We start from the raw sequence: 16993 nt of genomic DNA, 5'->3' as shown, positions 1-16993 counted from the left end.
ACATACACTGGCTTTCGTCGTCTTTCGTCGCAAAGATGGTGTGGTCTGCCCGTAGTTTGCCCGCCTCATGACACACGAACGGTGTCACGGCAGACTGCAGGGAGAACGCTGTATGGTGTGTCCTGCACCAACACCGAAGAACAATGCCCTGTTGCTACCGCGTGACGCCGTGCCGCCTGCGCGTGCCCCCTCACCACGTCTGGAGTCATTCGACTATGCGCACACTGACTTTTTGGACGTTCCCTACTCCAAACCACGGGTTATCCTTCCCCATTGGATCACCGGCTCAGCTCGCAGCCCATCCGCTAGTGCACGGATTAGCACCCCGCTTCCACACTGTCGGCCATCGCTTGCAACTGCTGCCTGTTTCTACTCGCATCGACTCTCCATAAGGTCACGCCCGCCAGATTCAGCTGGTCGCTTGAGCTGCCTCGCCGTACTCTCTGTCCTCCGGCCTCCATCATTTCGCTCTTGCGCCGCGATACCTGTCGCCAGTCGAGCTCCGCTGCCCTTCTCCGGCACGTTTCCACCTATCGATCTGCACTGACCCTCGTGCATCGTCGAAGACATCGACGACGAACGCCACCACAGATGAGGTACGTCGTTCTCCTTGCTCGTTAGTTATATTACATCTTTTAGTATATTTTTGACTGCACTCCACTGCACCGGTTAGATTAGGTGAGAGAAAATTACATTGAGAAAACTACGAACTGAGTGTCTTCCTAGGTACGGACCGAGCCCGTCTGGTACATGCGAGCCCCTACGAAATTGTTCTGTTCAGCGCCGTGGTCGCCGTCGTCGCTCCAACGAGGTTCAGAAGGTCACCGTCATCGTCATCGGTCGCCCACTCTAGAGCTCAAAACTTGGCTGATCCCACTCGTCGACCCCTGCACGTACATTACACCTAGGTCAATCGCATGACGTAGTTACATTCACTTAGTGAATTGACCCGTCGGACGACGCCATCGACGACGTCCGACACCATATTGTTTCATATTGTCTTATCTAATCATATCAATACATATGACTGTCAGACTGTTGAAAAATTAACATTATGCCCTTTTTATTTCCAAGTCCACATCTACAGTTTTGAGCCCTAGTTTCAAATGCCCCTTTTCCTTGCTCTTTGAAAATTACAGTTCAAAGTTTGGAGAAGTCTTTCACTCCGAGAAGCAATGTTCAAAAATTATTAAAGCATTTATTCAGAAGATTGACCTTTGGAGATTTATTTGATTCAAAATAACAATTTTTCTTCATCGTGTTACTAAACCATAACAGGTGGAATTGTCCCATTTGGTACATGAAGAAATAATACACTTCAGTTTTAAGCACCAAAAGTCAAACATGAATCAACAAATTTCATCAACAAAGAGAAGTATGGAGGGGAAGACGACTTGTGGAACAGATGATAAAAAATAAGGAGGTATTGCTATAGGGAAGTCATAATTACATCTGAATTTTTTTATATCTGAAGCAATAAATTTCTGACTAAAAATACTCCTGCTCAAATACATGTAATTTGGCCTTGTCTTGATACTAGAGTTATTGTATACTGAAGAAAAATATATATTGTTCAGAAAAAGTCTCTTCTTGCTAGATCTTTGTGGCTAGTCAGGCTGAGACTTTGAGGGGCATAATAGGAAGCTTTGGGGGCCAAGTTGAAGTAAGCCAAATGACGTCATTCCGTGGAAGACTATGGGGGTTAAAGAAGACATAGCTTCATTGACCCTTTTCCTTTTTTTATATCCTTTCAGACATATTTCCACATGCTTTGCTTGAGGGACATGATGGAAATATATGTGGCCGGCAAGCCAATCACACGTTCCACATCTTGTTCCATGCTCATTTAATAGAACATATTCATCATTGTGCACATGTGATGCTTATAATGAAGTCCATAAATACATGATTGGACTTAGTGAATTATGATGAGATCGTAATATGGAGATCACTAGTTTATAAGCATGTGTTCTAAACATTTCTATTCAAAGGATACGCGAGAAGGACATTGAAGTATATGGATAGAATAACACTATCTAGCCTCACTCATATGATGAGTATGGCAGATCCCGTAGCCATTAGTGTGGATACACTAAGGATAGATAGTGGGTGCTCTTTAGTAGAAAGAGTTCACTGAATTCATCCGTATGAATCCCTGAATGGTATTATCCCTAACTATCAATCAGGTTGATTCACATCACAAATGTGTAAGTGGTCCTTAGACCTGAGATACCAAAGTTGTCTTATGGATAAACGATTGTACTTTGACTATAGCTAGCGAGTCTCTAATCATGGGATTCTAAACGGTCTTAGTTCGGATGCATCAAGAAATTTACAAAGATGATTGAGTGGTCAAAATGGGATCATCCCTCCTTGGTATAAGAGGTGACAACTCAAGGAAGATGATGCGATGAAGTCCTTGGCCATGGTAGTAAAATATCGGAGAAGAGTTTTTCGATAATTTCTGAATTCATCAGTACTAACTCAGGTGACCGATTAGGGTTTGACAGTTGACCATACCCTAAGTCGTCCAAGGAGTGTCAAGTGGATAATGGACTATACATACAAGGTAACCGATGACGAAGAGGTTCCATGAAGTGAGTCGATACACACTTTTCTGTATCTTCTAGAACATGATGTGTAGTTTGGCATCCCACGTGTTGGAGACTCAACCTATGAATTGGGTTAAATCGATCTGACATTAATTAATCTATATGGTGATATAGTTAATTAATTTGGAAGGACAATAAAGGTTATTGGGATGCCAGAGTCATTAAATAGACTGATACATGGGCCTAGAGGGTCACACGTAAATGGTCTTTTGGATGTCAGAAGATATACTCAAGTTTTGGGGGTTTTATGAAAAATACCCGCTTAGTATAAGTAGGGGAAGGCCCTGAGCGAGATTCACACAGTCAAGATTTCTTTAGGGGCCTTTCCCCTTCTTCTCCCTTCTCACCACATCCCCTCTCCATCTGCGATACAATCGGGATGATGTAAGGATGACGACAGAGATTGAACAGGGTTCGTCAACGAAGAGGGGGAGATTTGACATGCTGAGGTGCGTGGATACGTCTAGAGGCTGCACACTTGAGCAACTCGACTCGTCTCACTTCAGGATCTAAGAAATCACTGATGAGATCCATGCAAAGGTACTTTGTTTAATGATTTTATCGATGTCAATTTGATTCCGTTACGTATCTTCCACTACGTGGAATCTTCATCTTCATCCAAATCTAGGCCTCTAGAATCCAATAGAGAGCAGAAATCCCAGATGAAATACAAAGACGTGGGCTTCTTGTCTATTGGACATCCTCTTATTATCTTGGGTTTCCCTTTTCCTCCCTTTTGTATCCCAAATCATTATAAAAATAAATAAAATACATAAAAATAGAGCTCATGAAAATAAGTCACAAACTTCTCTTTTCCTCCTTTAGTGTGAATAATAGAAGTGAAAAACCTAAAATAAGTTTTATAATAGAAGCATAAATACATAATTTTATTAATCTAATTTGATGTCATCACTAGTTTCTAAACACATTCGAAATATTCCTATTTGACAGATTATCGAGATGGGCATTGAATTATCCTCATAGAATAGCACTAACTGATCCTAGTTATGTAATAAGTGATGGATATTATGTGGCCGTCAAGCCAATCACACTACTATATTTATTTAAGTTGATTGAATAAATATTTGCGTTCATTATTATTCCGTGTGATGTTTATAATGAAGTCCATGAATACGTGCAATGACTTTGTGAATAATGATGAGATCATAATACAGTGAGCACTAGTCTTTAAACACGTATTCTAAATATTCTTATTCAATGGATAGTCGAGAAGGACATCAAATTATTCGGATAGAATATCACTAGCTGATCCTACTTATTCGATAAGTATAACTGATCTTGTGGCTTGTATTGTGGTGACACTAAGGATAGATAACGGGTGCTCTTTGGAGAAAGAGTTCACTGAATTGATCCATATGAATCCCTGAATGGTATTATACCTAAATGTGAATCAAGTTGATTCAAGTCACGGTTGTATAAGTGATCCACTGACTTGAGACACCAATGACATCTTGTGAATGGATGACTACGTTTTGACTATGACTTACGAGCCTCTAATCATGGGATTCAAATAAGTTATAGATCGGATGTAGTAAGAAGCTTACAGAGATGATTGGGTGGTCAAGATGGGATCATCCACCCTCGGTATAAGAGGATATTGAAATAAGGAAGAAAATGCAGAAAAATCCCTGGCCAGGCTAGTGAGGATATTGGAGAAGGCGTTCTCCAATGATCCCCGTTACGCATCAGTACTAATATGACAAATTAGGATTTGACGATAAACTATGCTCTAAGTCATTCGAGAGTCTCGCACGGATGATGGATTATACATATACGATAACCGATGGTGATAAAGGTTCCATGAGAGAGTTCAAGACTACTCGGTATCTTCTAGAGCATGAGGTGTAGCTTGACACCCCACGGGCTATAAATTTAACCTATAGATTGGGTTAAATCGATCCTCACTTAATTAATCTATATGTTGATATAGTTAATTAATAAGGTTGGTCAATAAATGTTATTGGGCCATTAAAGTTATTAACTAGAATGATACATGGAACAAGAGGGTCACATGCACAAGGTCATAAGGGCATTGGTGGATATATTTTACTTTGTAGGGTTTTTGAGAAAAATATGAAGAGAAATATAAAGAGGGAAATGGGTCTCATTTGAAGCACCCATACAAGCCTGATTTGAGAGCCCCTCCCTTTTTGCACTCTGTTCTCCACTCATCCAAGGAAGAGTGTCTTCATGGTGAGGAGATCTTCAAGATTTTCAAGAAGAGTTGAAGAAGAAGACGTGGAGATCCAAGCGCTGAGTGATCGCGTGGATACTTCTATAGGTCGGATGCTTGAACGGCTTTAGAACAATCTTGAAGCGGTAAAATCAAGGGCGGAATTAGTTCCCCAAAAGGTAATTTCAATGTTTTATTTTAAAGATCGATTGTGAACTGATCGACACGCTTCCGCATCCATAGAACATGTTTTCCATGGTCGAACCAAGGCACCAAACCCAACAATAAGTATGGCTGATCATGTGGCCATTCGTGTGCAAATACTAAGGACTGAATTGATCAGTAAAAATCCATGAATGGTATTATACCTGAACGCCAATTATGTTGATTCATATCATGATTATATAAGTTATCCATGGACCTGACACACAAAGCACATCTTGTGGATGGACTACTATTTTTTGACTATGACTTAGGAGTTTCTAAAAATGGGAAAACAAATCTTATATTGGACATTGTAAGAGGCACACATAGGTGATTTAGTAGTCAAGATGGGATCATCCACCCTCAATATTATAGAAAATTGACTTAAGGAAGATGCTACAACTCAATCATTCACTGGATAGTCAAGATATAAGACAAGGCGGTCTTCAAGGATCCCCATTACATATCAGCGCTAATCGAATGACGAATTCAAGTTCTAGAATTTAACGCAGATGAAGTCTTATACATATTGTTACAAATGACGGTCAATGTTTCGTGAGAGAGTTCAAACATTACTGTGTATCTTCTAGAGCACAAGCTGTAGTTTGGCACCCCATGGACTCGGAACGTAACATGTTGATTGGGTCAAATTGACCCTTAATTAATCTAAATGTCGACATAGTTAATTAATACGGTTTGCTAATAAATTTTCATTGGGCCAATAAAGTTATTAATTAGAACAATACATGGTCCTAGAGATCACATGTAAATAGTATTTTGGACATTAGAAGATATATTAAAAGTTTGGAGGTTTTATGAAAAATACCAACTTAGTATAAATATGGGAAGGCCCTAAACAAAATTCATCCATGATAGAATTTTGAGGGCCTTTCCCCTTCTTCTCCCATCTCCCTTTGGACCCCCTTCCAGTTATGCAGCTCAACATGTGTCACTAGAGGAATTGAGAAATCATCGGTCTTATATGTTCATAGTTATTTGATAGAGAAGTTTTTCAATGGCATATCTATTATGTTCTGTTTTGCATTACAATAATCCCTTCAATTTCATCCAAATCAAGGCCATGTTATTGAAGGAAGTTCAAAATCAGATACTCCTCCAGAAAACCTATTATAATTACAACAAATGGAGATTCCAAGTCTTAATAAAATCAATTAGAAACCACCAAATGTTGTTATTATCACTTCAAGACCACCAAATAGAACATATATAAACTCAATGTAGATGGTGCAGAGAAAGGAAACCAGGAAAAACAGCTGAAGGAGGAATCCTACGCAATGCGCAACACTTCATGGATTTTTCTCTATCATTCAAACCCATTGGTACAAATATGGACTGAAAGGACATGCGTTGTTGGATGGCTTAAGACTATGTGCATAAGAAAATAGACGAAAAATTGTGGAATAGAATCCTGAAGTTCTGTGTCAAATAATCAAATCTCAAGAATACTTGTGAGGAAGTGACAAGGTTGGTGGGACCATCTTTTGCCTGACATTGACTATATATTGAAAATACTGCATAATTATAGAGACGATAATACTATTGATAATAATTTCAATAGTTTCAAAATAATGATTTGTTTATTTTGCAAGGTGGAAAAATTTCCAGATCTGGGCCAAAGTGGGCTACCAAATCGATAAATTCAGTAAGCCTTATCTTAAAGCTTTTCATTCCATGGGACCTAAAAAAATTATTTCTTTAAGTAGAAGAAACATCTAAACATACAGACAAACAAATAGATAGATATATAGATAGATAAAAAAGGAACCCATAGAATAATTAATTTTAAAAGAGATAGATCAATAGATGTTCCATAGATATACCAATACATATTTTTTTTGAAGAGATTAATAACTCATGGAGAGAGAATGGCCATGAGGATGATCTAGGAGCGAGAAAGAGGGTGATAAAGTGAGCAAAAAGATACAAATAAAAACACAGAGCAAAAAACAAGGTTTTTGCAATCACGTCTATTGATCCAAAAGACCCTATCAAACCAATGATTGACCCACACGATCAAGAATTGACCTGACCTAGGTTGATACAGATTTCATTGGATCTAAGAGATCATGCCGTTTGGTTATCTATTTGATTGGTATATCCAATCAATCAAGATCAAGAAAACCCCCAAGTAAATTCATGTACAAATTATAAATCACATCTCAACTAACCACAAGTATGACCAGAACAGTAGGTTTACATTTGGACATTCTTAAATAACATTCTATCATTGATATGCAGTTAACTCTTCCCAGATCTGCGTTTGAATTTGGCTCTGTCCAATGTAGGTTTACAAAACCAAACAGATCGCCAACCATATGAAGACCAAGCCAAAATCTAGGTCTAAGTTTATTAGGTTTATGTTACAGAGTAAATAGTTGACAAAATGGGCTTGGAGGAGTGAGGATTCCATTAATGGGCTGAATAGAGGCCTGATTGTAAAAAAAAAAGTTATAGGGGGAAGTTCATTTAAGCTAAGTCGTGATGTAATACACATTAAATGGACGATGTTTATAGATTGGTTCTTCAGGCGGGCTTCTTAGAAGAACAGAGATTCTTAGGGGACGAGAGAGGAGGAAGAAGCGCAGAGCATCGGGAGCGAAGGGACCGTCTTTCGAACGCTCGACGCTCGGCGAGGAGCCCTTTCTCCGGTTGTCGACTCTTTTCCCTCTTCCTATGCGATTGAATCTCGGGCTGTTCCTGATTTGACCCATCCTTTGTCGTTGAAACTTCTTTTGATCAGACTTTTGTTGGCCTTGATTCGAATTGCGATCTTCTTCTGACTCATCGCTTCTCTTGATTGCGGGTGCGAAAACCCTTTTTTTTAATCTTGGAGTTTCCTACCCGATTTTCTACGTGAGCCCTAACACTCCGTCCTCCTCTGTCAGTCGCTTGTTGGAAGCGGTAATGATGCAGCAGGAGAGGTTGAAGCAGCATCAACTAGCCCTAATGCATCAGGCTCTCCTTCAGCAGCAGCAGCAGCAGCAACAACAGCACATTTACCCTCATCCGGGTCTTCTAGCTGCGCCTCAGGTTTCCATAACTGCTCTGCGTTTACTCTTCGTCTACTCCCTCTGCCCCTTTATCTTCTTCTTGTGTTAATTGCTTCGTTGAGACGAATTGTTATCCCACGAGGAAGTCTAAAAGAAATAAATATTATATGAATGCCACTTGTAGATACCCAGCGGACATCATGAAATGCGTGGATGTTATGTCTCAAACCTTTCAACGATTTGGTTTTAATGATCGCAAGGGAGTGATCAGTTCTTAGATTTCGTTTTACTCTTGGAACCTGGGTAAATTTAAGAGTCTAGTAGTTCCTTATTGCGAGGGATCTTAAATTTTGACTTGATGTGGGAGAACACTGAGGTACTTAAATGTGTGCAATTTTTCTCATTTTGGGGATTTGGGTTATTTTTTTCCTTGAATAGGATATTGCGAGTTCATCCTTGAGGGATTAGTTTTCTTTCGAGGGGGGTTTTTCTTTTTTTTTTTTCTTCTTCTTTTTTTACTTTTTTATTTTGCAGATAGAACCTATTCCAAGCGGAAATCTGCCTCCTGGGTTTGATCCAAGTGCGTGCCGAAGTGTGTGAGTGTCGTCAGGATTTTTTTAATTTTTTTAGTCTTATTTTCTTGCCTCTCCCTTTTCCATTTGCGGTCCCTTATCTTAGTTTCAGCTAGATAGAGAAATATTTTCCCCTGGGATTTTTTGGGTCCCACTCTAGGCTTTAGTCTCCTACCAGAACTACTATCCGGTCTGTCATGTTTAGACTATGACTGCTAATTTCTCTCGACTTAATAGTGTGATCATGATTATGGATTCTAATTTTTCTGTTTTCAATCATAATGACACAGATATGTTGGGAACATCCATCTGCAAGTGACCGAAGCTCTCTTGCAAGAGGTTTTCCAGAGCACCGGACCTGTTGAGGGATGTAAGCTCATTAGAAAAGAGAAGGTTGTTCCTCCATCGAAACCAGCTAATGTTTCTTTTTCCGTTTGGACACCAATTCGCCTATTATCTGGTCAATCGATCCTTTAATTAGCTTACCTGCAGTCTAAATGTGCTTATTTCAACTAATATATACTTAATGCATTTTTCCACCATTTTGTCACCATTCTGGTTATTAGCATATTAAGCGAATTCTCCCATGCTTTGTTACCAGTCCTGTCAAACTTTTTGTTTGCAGACAGCTTATGGATTTGTGGATTACTTTGATCGAGCATCCGCATCGCTCGCAATATTTTCACTGAATGGAAGACATTTGTGAGCACGAGTACTTGACTTTTAGTCAGCATTTTTGTGTCATTATGTGGATCTTTCTTGTAACGGTTCTCACTATGCAGATTTGGTCAGCCAATTAAAGTCAACTGGGCGTATGCAAGCAACCAAAGAGAGGATACATCAGGTTTAATTCTTAGCCCACGTTTATTGATTTGTCGTGTGCTTGTCTTTTGAAGCTTTGCTTTTCTTATTTTTTCAGGGCATTTTAATGTTTTCGTTGGGGACCTTAGCCCTGAAGTCACGGATGCTACGTTATTTTCCTTTTTTCGGGTTTATCCAAGCTGCTCGTAAGTCATGAGAATAATTTTACGTATAAATTATCTTCATTCCGATTTTCATTGTCATTTCCATTCCGATTCTGATTCTTAGTCCTATTTTCTGACGAGTTCTCATTACTTTTCTTATTCTTATTCTCATTATCATCCGCGTTACTATTTTTGTCTCATTATCGTTGCCGGAAAGTAGAATCGTCTAAAGTGAAAAATGGATCTCTAATGGGAAAAGAATGCCCTCGATTCCATGCAGGGATGCAAGGGTGATGTGGGATCAGAAAACTGGTCGGTCAAGAGGTTATGGCTTTGTTTCCTTCCGTGTTCAGCAGGTTAGCTTCTATCTGGAGATGTGAATTTCTGGGAAGTTTTCATTCTGACTGCCCTTCTTAATGTTTTTGCTTTTCTGCTGCAGGATGCCCAGAGAGCCATCAACGAATTGAATGGTTGAGCAACTCTACTTTCGTTTGCTTGCATTCATAAGTAGATATGGTTGAGCAAATCGTCTTTCTTAATATTTGCTTAATTATGTATGCCTCGGTCTATGGTTCTGCAGGTAAGTGGTTGGGAACTCGGCAGATCCGATGTAACTGGGCGACAAAGGGCGCGGGCACAGATGAGAAACAAACGCTAACCTCGAAAACAGTTGACCCTGGTGCCAGTGCAAGCGTTCCAGCTGCAGGTGATCTTTTTTACGCTAAAGTTTTCTGCAGAAGGGTTCATATCCATCCGTCGTCATCGTTAGTTATTTTTGTCATCTTCATCTCAATGATGATCTCAAGTTGTCATCGTCATTCGCCCTGTCTGGATGACTTTGAGGACAATGAGGCCATCATCATCATCCTACGTCTCCACTCACTCTCTCTTTCTCTCTCTATTATCTCTATCGACTCATCTCTGTTAAGACTTTCACTCTCTCTTTTTCTCTATATCTATCTCTATCGACTCATCTCAGTTATGACTTTCTCTCTCCATTGTCTCTCGCTCCCATCTCTCCTCTCTTTCTCCTAAGTCACAACTTTCTCTCTCCCCCTAGTTGCTCCCTCCTTATCTTTTTATCTACCTCGCTACTCTTGACTCTCCGTCTCTTCCTCTATCTTTCTCTCTCCTCTCTCTCTTTCTCCAGTTTCACAATACTCTCTATCGCCGCCCAAATTCATTCTCGTCGTCCAATTTTCACTTGAAATCATCGTCATGAGACATGCCTGTGATGCCATCTTCTTCAATCATCAACGTGGTGACTGGCGTATTTGCAGAGAGCGAGTCAACCCACGAAGCTTCAAACGACGAAGACCCCGAGAACAACCCGCAGTACACGACTGTTTACGTGGGCAACCTGTCGTCGGAGGTGAGCAGGCCAAGCCGGCTCTGCCTTTATTTGTGGTGATCTCACAACTCTCTTCGCTTTTAATGGCTGATGCAGGTGAGGCAGGCAGACTTGCACCGTTACTTCCACGCGCTCAGTGCCGGTTCTATAGAGGAGGTCCGATTGCAGAGGGACAAGGGATTCGGCTTTGTAAGGTATAGCTCCCATGCAGAGGCCGCCCTGGCTATCCAGTTTGGCAATGGCCGCATCCTCTGTGGAAAACCCATCAAGGTATTCTTCTCTCTCTGTATGTCACTCTCTAAATCTAAACAATGTGAAATCATGGGTTTTAACCGTTATCTAAGGTTTGAGATATGTCTACTGTGTTAACTGGGTGCATAAAGACGAAACAAGAAGAACACAAGGAGTGACAACGGAAACTCTATGTATTATACCATTCCTTTTAAGAAAAGAATTTAGTGATTGAAGTTCTCCACCCCAGTCAGACTGCACATTTTTGATAAAAGCATTTAGTTGTTTTTCTACACGAGTTTTAAATTCAATAAAAACAAAATACAGGTCACTTTTTTTCTTGAGAGGATAAATCCACGTATATTTACTGATATGTTTGCTGTGTTAACTGGGTGCAGTGCTCATGGGGGAACAAACCAACGCCGCCAGGGACAAGCTCAACGCCGCTCCCTCCGCCAATGCCGGCGCCGTTTGGGGGGTTGTCGGCCGCCGATCTGCTGGCGTATGAGCAGCAATTGGCGCTGACCCAGATGAGCGCCGGCACGCCGGCAATGCTCCATGCACAGGCCCAGCTCGCCGCCTTCAAGCAAGCGGCCGCCCTCGGCGTCGACCCTGGCCAGGCTCTCTACGACGGCAGCTTCTCCGCGGCCAACTCTGCCCAGCAGCTCTACTACTAACTCCCCATCTCTCCCGTTCTCTCTCTAGAGTAGCCCTTCTTGTCTGCTGGCCGGCCTGGCCTTTGTAAACCATTCATCCCGAAGTTTATCTACCTTGACGTTTCAATTTCCATTTTTACCAAAGTCTTCAAGCTCGCAGCTTTCATTTAGCACTTATTTCTGCAGTCCCTATGAACAAGTACAGTCGAGGAGGTGCACACTCTCTCTTCATCGAATAGTCAGAGAGAGAGAGAGAGAGAGAGAGAGAGAGAGAGAGAGAGAGAGAGAGAGAGAGAGAGAGAGAGAGAGAGAGAGAGAGAGAGAGAGAGAGAGAGAGAGAGAGAGAGAGAGAGAGAGAGAGAGGGTTAGCTATGCCTGGCAAGAGTCAGCCCCTAGAAGAGCTCGGAGCAACGGTGTTCTTGCAACTGCTCGGCCACCATGTGGTGCCACCGACACTCGGCGCTGCAGAACGCCTTCTCCCCCCTGATCCAAACGCATGCATTCCTCAAACAATAAAAAAAACAAAAAACAGTAAAACTTCCCACCTCTTTCTGTCGAGAGAAAGAGCGAGAGATGCGAGCTAGCAACGATCAAAACCTGTAAATATAGATGTCAGCGCCGTGGAGTTTCTGCGTGCAGAGGTCGCAGGCGCTGAGGAAATGGACGTTGACGGGAGCTCTAGAACGGGGCGTGGCTCTCCACCCATCATCGTTATCGTCGACTACGCTGAAGAGTCCCTCCACTTCGGTCTTCCACGCCGCTCCGCAGAAGACGTCCCCTTTCACGCCTGTCACCGCCGTCTCCAGCGCCGCCGCGATGCCCACGCGCTTGGCCGGCGCCTCCTCCTCCCTCCGCCGGAGACGCCCCGGCGGCGCCGCCGTCCGCTCCGCGCTCCGCCGAGCTCTCTTCCTCAGCATCCCTTCCCTCTCTCGCCAACTCCTGCCACGCTAACCTTTGCACACACACATGTACACAGAGAAAGAGAGAGCGAGCAAACTCCTGGGCTTCACTTCCCTTATCTTCTCAAGAACACACACAGAGAAAGAGGGCGACGGATAGATAATATACAGAGATAGATAGAGAGAGCTTGACTTCCCTTCTCTTCTAAGACAGCGAAAGAGAGAGAGACAGCTTGACTTCCCTTCTCTTCTATGACAATAAAAGAGAGAGAGTGGAACAGAGGAGGAGAGTGGTGGAAGCGACACTCGGAGTTTCTCCGCGAATTTATTTAATACTATTTGTGAACGTGAACGAGTATCCGGATAATATTAAAGTAATTCGCCGACGTCTTGAAGGGTTGGATCTCCTCATCTGATTGAATCTTCAACGCGGAAACTCCGGCACGTAGGAGGAAAACTATTTTTCTGACACGTCGTAGTAAACCAAGAACGGCTGCACGCCAACAAGGTGACGCGTGTTCTCAGCCGCGAGATTCCTCTCGCCATTTGGACGGCTAGTTTTCCAAATCAAGTTTTTTTTTCTGGGTAGAGTTTTGGGTCTCCTACGTTATCAAAATCGGTTTTTAGCCAGAATCAAAACTTAGACCTCATTTTCAGTTAGGCCTCAATATCTGTACAGTTAGGTTCAGTATATGTTTGTTCGTCAAAGATGACAATCAAATTCATTGTTGATGCTTGGCTTTTTAAGGCTATGGTATATCTTCCACTTGCCCCAGTGGTGTCCACTCTTTCTACCTTCGACGAGCATACAAATGCATTAGAGTGTGGAGCATACCAATGAAAATTATTTTTTAAAATATACGGTCATTGGAGTAACTCTACTTCGACTTCATCTACTTCAGATTCCATGTAGTCCACATGACCTTCCTCTTCGAAACATCACAATCACTCCCGGAGAAAAAGGCCCTCTGATGGAGCACTCAAATTGGGAAAAATTGTTCTTCAAGAACTTTAACGTGTGGATATTTTATTGACCCAATTTTAAATATCGTTTGAGAGAGTCTTAACACAGAGCCAACGTGACGTTCGCATAAAATAATTATCTATTTAAGCTCTCAAAAATATTTTTTCCGCAACTATGCTCGAGTGCCCCGGCTAAAGCAATGAAAAGTGTTATTATTGAACTCCAAGCTAGGGTTTGGAGGAAGGAGGAGAATGATATACCTTAGTTGGAGAATGTACACAAGGGGGTATATATACCCTAGGGGGGAGAGAGAGAGGAGAATATGAGAGTGATATAAGATAGGGGGCCTAGTGGGCTTATAGAACATGACCCACTAGGAGAGACCTCTCACTAACAGCCCCCCGCAAGCGAGGTATGGATGTCGTCCATGCCAAGCTTGGAGGTAGCACGAACAAGGAGAGGATTCGATAATCCCTTCGTGAGAACATCGGCCGCCTGGTCGGAGGACGGCACAAAAGACAAGTCGAACAAGCCCTCGTCCATCCGCTCCTTGAAGAAGTAGCGGTTGATCTCCATGTGCTTGATTCGGCCCGTCTGGCCCAGATTTTGAGCCAAGGCAATAGCTGACTTGTTGTCACAATAGAAGTGGATCGGACGGGTGTACTCGACGCGAAGTTCGCGGAGCACCCCGTGAATCCACTGAGCCTCAGAGGCCCCATCTGCAAGAGCCCGGTATTCCGCCTCTGCACTCGAACGGGAGACACGATCCTGCTTGCTGCTTTTCCAGCTCACAAGACCCCCGAAGGCGAAGATACAGAGGCCGGTGGTAGACCGGTAGTCCACAATCGAGCCTGCATAGTCAGCGTCTGTATATACCTTCACAGTCGGCTCTGAGCTCCGGGGGAAGAGTAAACCCTTCCCAGGACAGCCCTTCAGGTACGCGAGCACCCGGTGAGCTGCATGGCGATGAATCTCATGTGGAGCATGCATGAACTGACTGAGAAGGCTAACTGCATAGCTGATGTCGGGACGCGTGTGGGTCAAATAGAGGAGTTTCCCTCCAACTGCTGATATTGATGAGTGCTGACCGGCGGAGAGTCACCCCCTTCGCCCAACTTGACATTGGGATCGATGGGGGTCTTCACAGGAGCACAGTCGGTCATACCCGTCAAAGTCAGCAAGTCCACCGTGTATTTCTGCTGGCTGATGAAGATACCGCGAGCCGAGTAGGCCACCTCAAGCCCCAAGAAGTACCGGAGCTGACCAAGGGCCTTGATCTCGAACTCGCGAGCAAGGGAGTGGCTGAGGCGTGAAGCTTTGGCAGTGTCCGACCCAATGATCAGGATGTCGTCCACATAAACGACCAGGATAGCAACCCCGGCCGGGCCGTGACGGAAGAAGAGAGTGGCTTCCCCATTGCTCTGGGTGTACCCCTCGGCGCGCATGACGGAGCTGAAGCGGCCGAACCACATCCGCGGCGATTGCTTCAGTCCATACAAGGACTTCCGCAGGCGGCAGACGGTCCCCGGGGGCCCGAGGGGGTAGCCCGGAGGATGATGCATGTAGACCTCCTCGGTAAGATCGCCATGAAGGAAGGCGTTCTTAACGTCGAACTGGCGGATCAACCACCCATGATGAGCGGCCAGCGCCAAGAGGAGGCGGACGGTGTCCATCTTCGCGACCGGAGAGAACGTCTCGAAGTAGTCAACACCATAGGACTGAGTGAAGCCACGAGCCACGAGCCGTGACTTGCGGCATTCCAGGGAGCCATCGGCGTTGTGCTTGGGGGTGTGAACCCACTTGCACGAGACAGCCGTCTTCCCGGGCAGTAGAGGAACCACATCCCACGTGTGGTTTTTGAGCAAGGCGCGCATCTCCTCGTCCATCGCCGCTTTCCAATGAGGACAAGCGATAGCATCGGCTAAACGGCGTGGAACAAAAATGGAGTCGATGCGGGTCAAAAACAGGCGGCAGGGAGTACTCAACCTGGCGAAGGAGCGATAGTGAGATAGGGGGTAAAGGGAAGTGCGAGTGCACTGGCGGACCCCTTTACGCAAAGCGATAGGCAAGTCAATCGAGTCATCGTCATCAGGAGAAGAGGAGGGAGGCTCAGAAGGAGCTGGCGGAGGAGAGGAAGGCAAGAAATCAGCAGACTGGGAGGGAGCGGAAGCAATAGGCGAAGAGTCGGATGAAGAGGATAATGGAGTAGGAGCGATGGGTGAGGAAGAGAGGTCTACCGGAAGCGTCGAGGAGGTAGCAGGAGATGGAGGAGTAGAAGAGGAGGGTGAAATAGATGAGGAATGAGGAGAGACGACTGTGGGAGGAAAGGGAGCAGCGGGCTCCAGTACCGGATCCGGCTCCAAGGGGGGAGCCGGGGAAGATGAGGGAGAGAAGAAGGGTTGAAATTCGGAGAAGGTGACATTGGCAGAGACGAAAAAATGACGGGAGGAGGGATGAAAACATTTATACCCTTTCTGGAGCGAAGAGTAGCCAACAAAGACGCTTTTGAGCGCCCGGGCATCCAGCTTCGACAAGGAGGGCGTCGTGTCGTGAACATATGCCGTGCAGCCGAAGACGCGGGGAAGAAGGTGAGTGCAAAGCTGCGCGGCGGGAAAGGCAGCCGACAACCGGTCAATCGGAGGGCTGAACTGGAGGGTCGGGGTGGGCAGCCGGTTGATAAGATGAGTACTCGTCAGGACGGCTTCCCCCCAATAAGTCCACGGGACGTGATAGTCCAGCAGGAGAGTGCGGGCAGTCGACGTGACATACCCAATACGCCGCTCGGCAAGGCCATTCTGCTCGGGCGTCGCCACGCAAGGCGTCTCGTGGAGGATCCCATGGGCGGTGAAATAAGAGGTCAACTCATGGTTGACATAGTCCCGCGCGTTGTCGGACCGGAACCGCTGAATAGTCCGGCCAAACTGAGTCCGAAGCATGGTGCACAAGGCTTGGACAGTCGAGGAGACGGCACTCTTGGACGGCAACAAGTAGGTCCACGTGTAGCGGGTGGCCTCATCAACGAAGATCAAGAACCACCGGTGTCCCTTCAGGCTGGCCTGCCGCGACGGGCCCCACACATCGCTATGAATGCGATATAAGGGAACATCACTATGAGAAGTTGACGGAGGAAAGGAAGCCCGGCGATGTTTTGCCAGTTTGCACGCATCACAAACAACGGAAGACAGGTCCAAGCCAGTACACAACGTCGGAAAAAGTCTTTTCAAAACATGGAATGACGGATGCCCGAGCCGCTGGTGAGTGAGTAGAAGCCGCTGCCGACGCTGGTCCTCGATCGTCAACAAGCACCGCTGTACCGGAGTCCCGGACCGCCCCC

General features: G+C 44.5%; 2 protein-coding genes across 4 annotated transcripts; one reads left to right on the top strand and one right to left on the bottom strand.

The window, feature by feature from the left end:
- The first annotated feature begins 7525 nt into the window (after positions 1–7525).
- LOC144713636 (oligouridylate-binding protein 1-like) lies at positions 7526–11940 on the top strand. 2 transcript variants are annotated; one of them, XM_078588282.1, is made up of 14 exons: positions 7528–7679; positions 7772–7834; positions 7917–8061; positions 8556–8617; positions 8884–8986; positions 9219–9295; positions 9376–9437; positions 9513–9600; positions 9839–9914; positions 9998–10028; positions 10139–10264; positions 10839–10930; positions 11006–11179; positions 11539–11940. In XM_078588282.1, the coding sequence occupies exons 3-14, from the start codon at positions 7936–7938 to the stop codon at positions 11815–11817; spliced, it is 1296 nt and encodes a 431-aa protein (XP_078444408.1). In that variant the 5' UTR covers positions 7528–7679; positions 7772–7834; positions 7917–7935; the 3' UTR covers positions 11818–11940. The 2 variants fall into 2 exon arrangements, with proteins under 2 accessions (XP_078444409.1, XP_078444408.1); XM_078588283.1 differs by lacking the exon at positions 7772–7834 and having other exon boundaries at positions 7526–7679.
- Positions 11930–12977, bottom strand: LOC144713637 (uncharacterized). 2 transcript variants are annotated; one of them, XM_078588284.1, is made up of 2 exons: positions 12394–12977; positions 11930–12300 (listed from the first exon to the last, which is right to left on the bottom strand). In XM_078588284.1, exons 1-2 carry the CDS (start codon positions 12711–12713, stop codon positions 12189–12191), a joined length of 432 nt encoding a protein of 143 aa, XP_078444410.1. In that variant the 5' UTR covers positions 12714–12977; the 3' UTR covers positions 11930–12188. The 2 variants fall into 2 exon arrangements, with proteins under 2 accessions (XP_078444410.1, XP_078444411.1); XM_078588285.1 differs by having other exon boundaries at positions 11930–12279; positions 12394–12969.
- Between the last annotated feature and the right edge of the window lie 4016 nt (positions 12978–16993).

The sequence above is a fragment of the Wolffia australiana genome, chromosome 16 (genome assembly GCF_029677425.1).
Source record: "Wolffia australiana isolate 7733 chromosome 16, ASM2967742v1".
Taxonomy (NCBI): domain Eukaryota; kingdom Viridiplantae; phylum Streptophyta; class Magnoliopsida; order Alismatales; family Araceae; genus Wolffia; species Wolffia australiana.
The sequence above is the reverse complement of the archived record's forward strand: the minus strand, read 5'-3'. Positions and strand labels throughout refer to the sequence as shown.

Coding starts and splice junctions, on each gene's coding strand:
- LOC144713636 (XM_078588283.1), top strand. CDS start 7,936: ATGATGCAGCAGGAGAGGTTGAAGCAGCATCAACTAGCCCTAATGCAT. Junction 8,618..8,883: donor CCAAGTGCGTGCCGAAGTGT/GTGAGTGTCGTC, acceptor ATAATGACACAG/ATATGTTGGGAACATCCATC. Junction 9,296..9,375: donor TCACTGAATGGAAGACATTT/GTGAGCACGAGT, acceptor CTCACTATGCAG/ATTTGGTCAGCCAATTAAAG.
- LOC144713637 (XM_078588284.1), bottom strand. CDS start 12,713: ATGCTGAGGAAGAGAGCTCGGCGGAGCGCGGAGCGGACGGCGGCGCCG. Junction 12,301..12,393: donor GCTGACATCTATATTTACAG/GTTTTGATCGTT, acceptor TTATTGTTTGAG/GAATGCATGCGTTTGGATCA.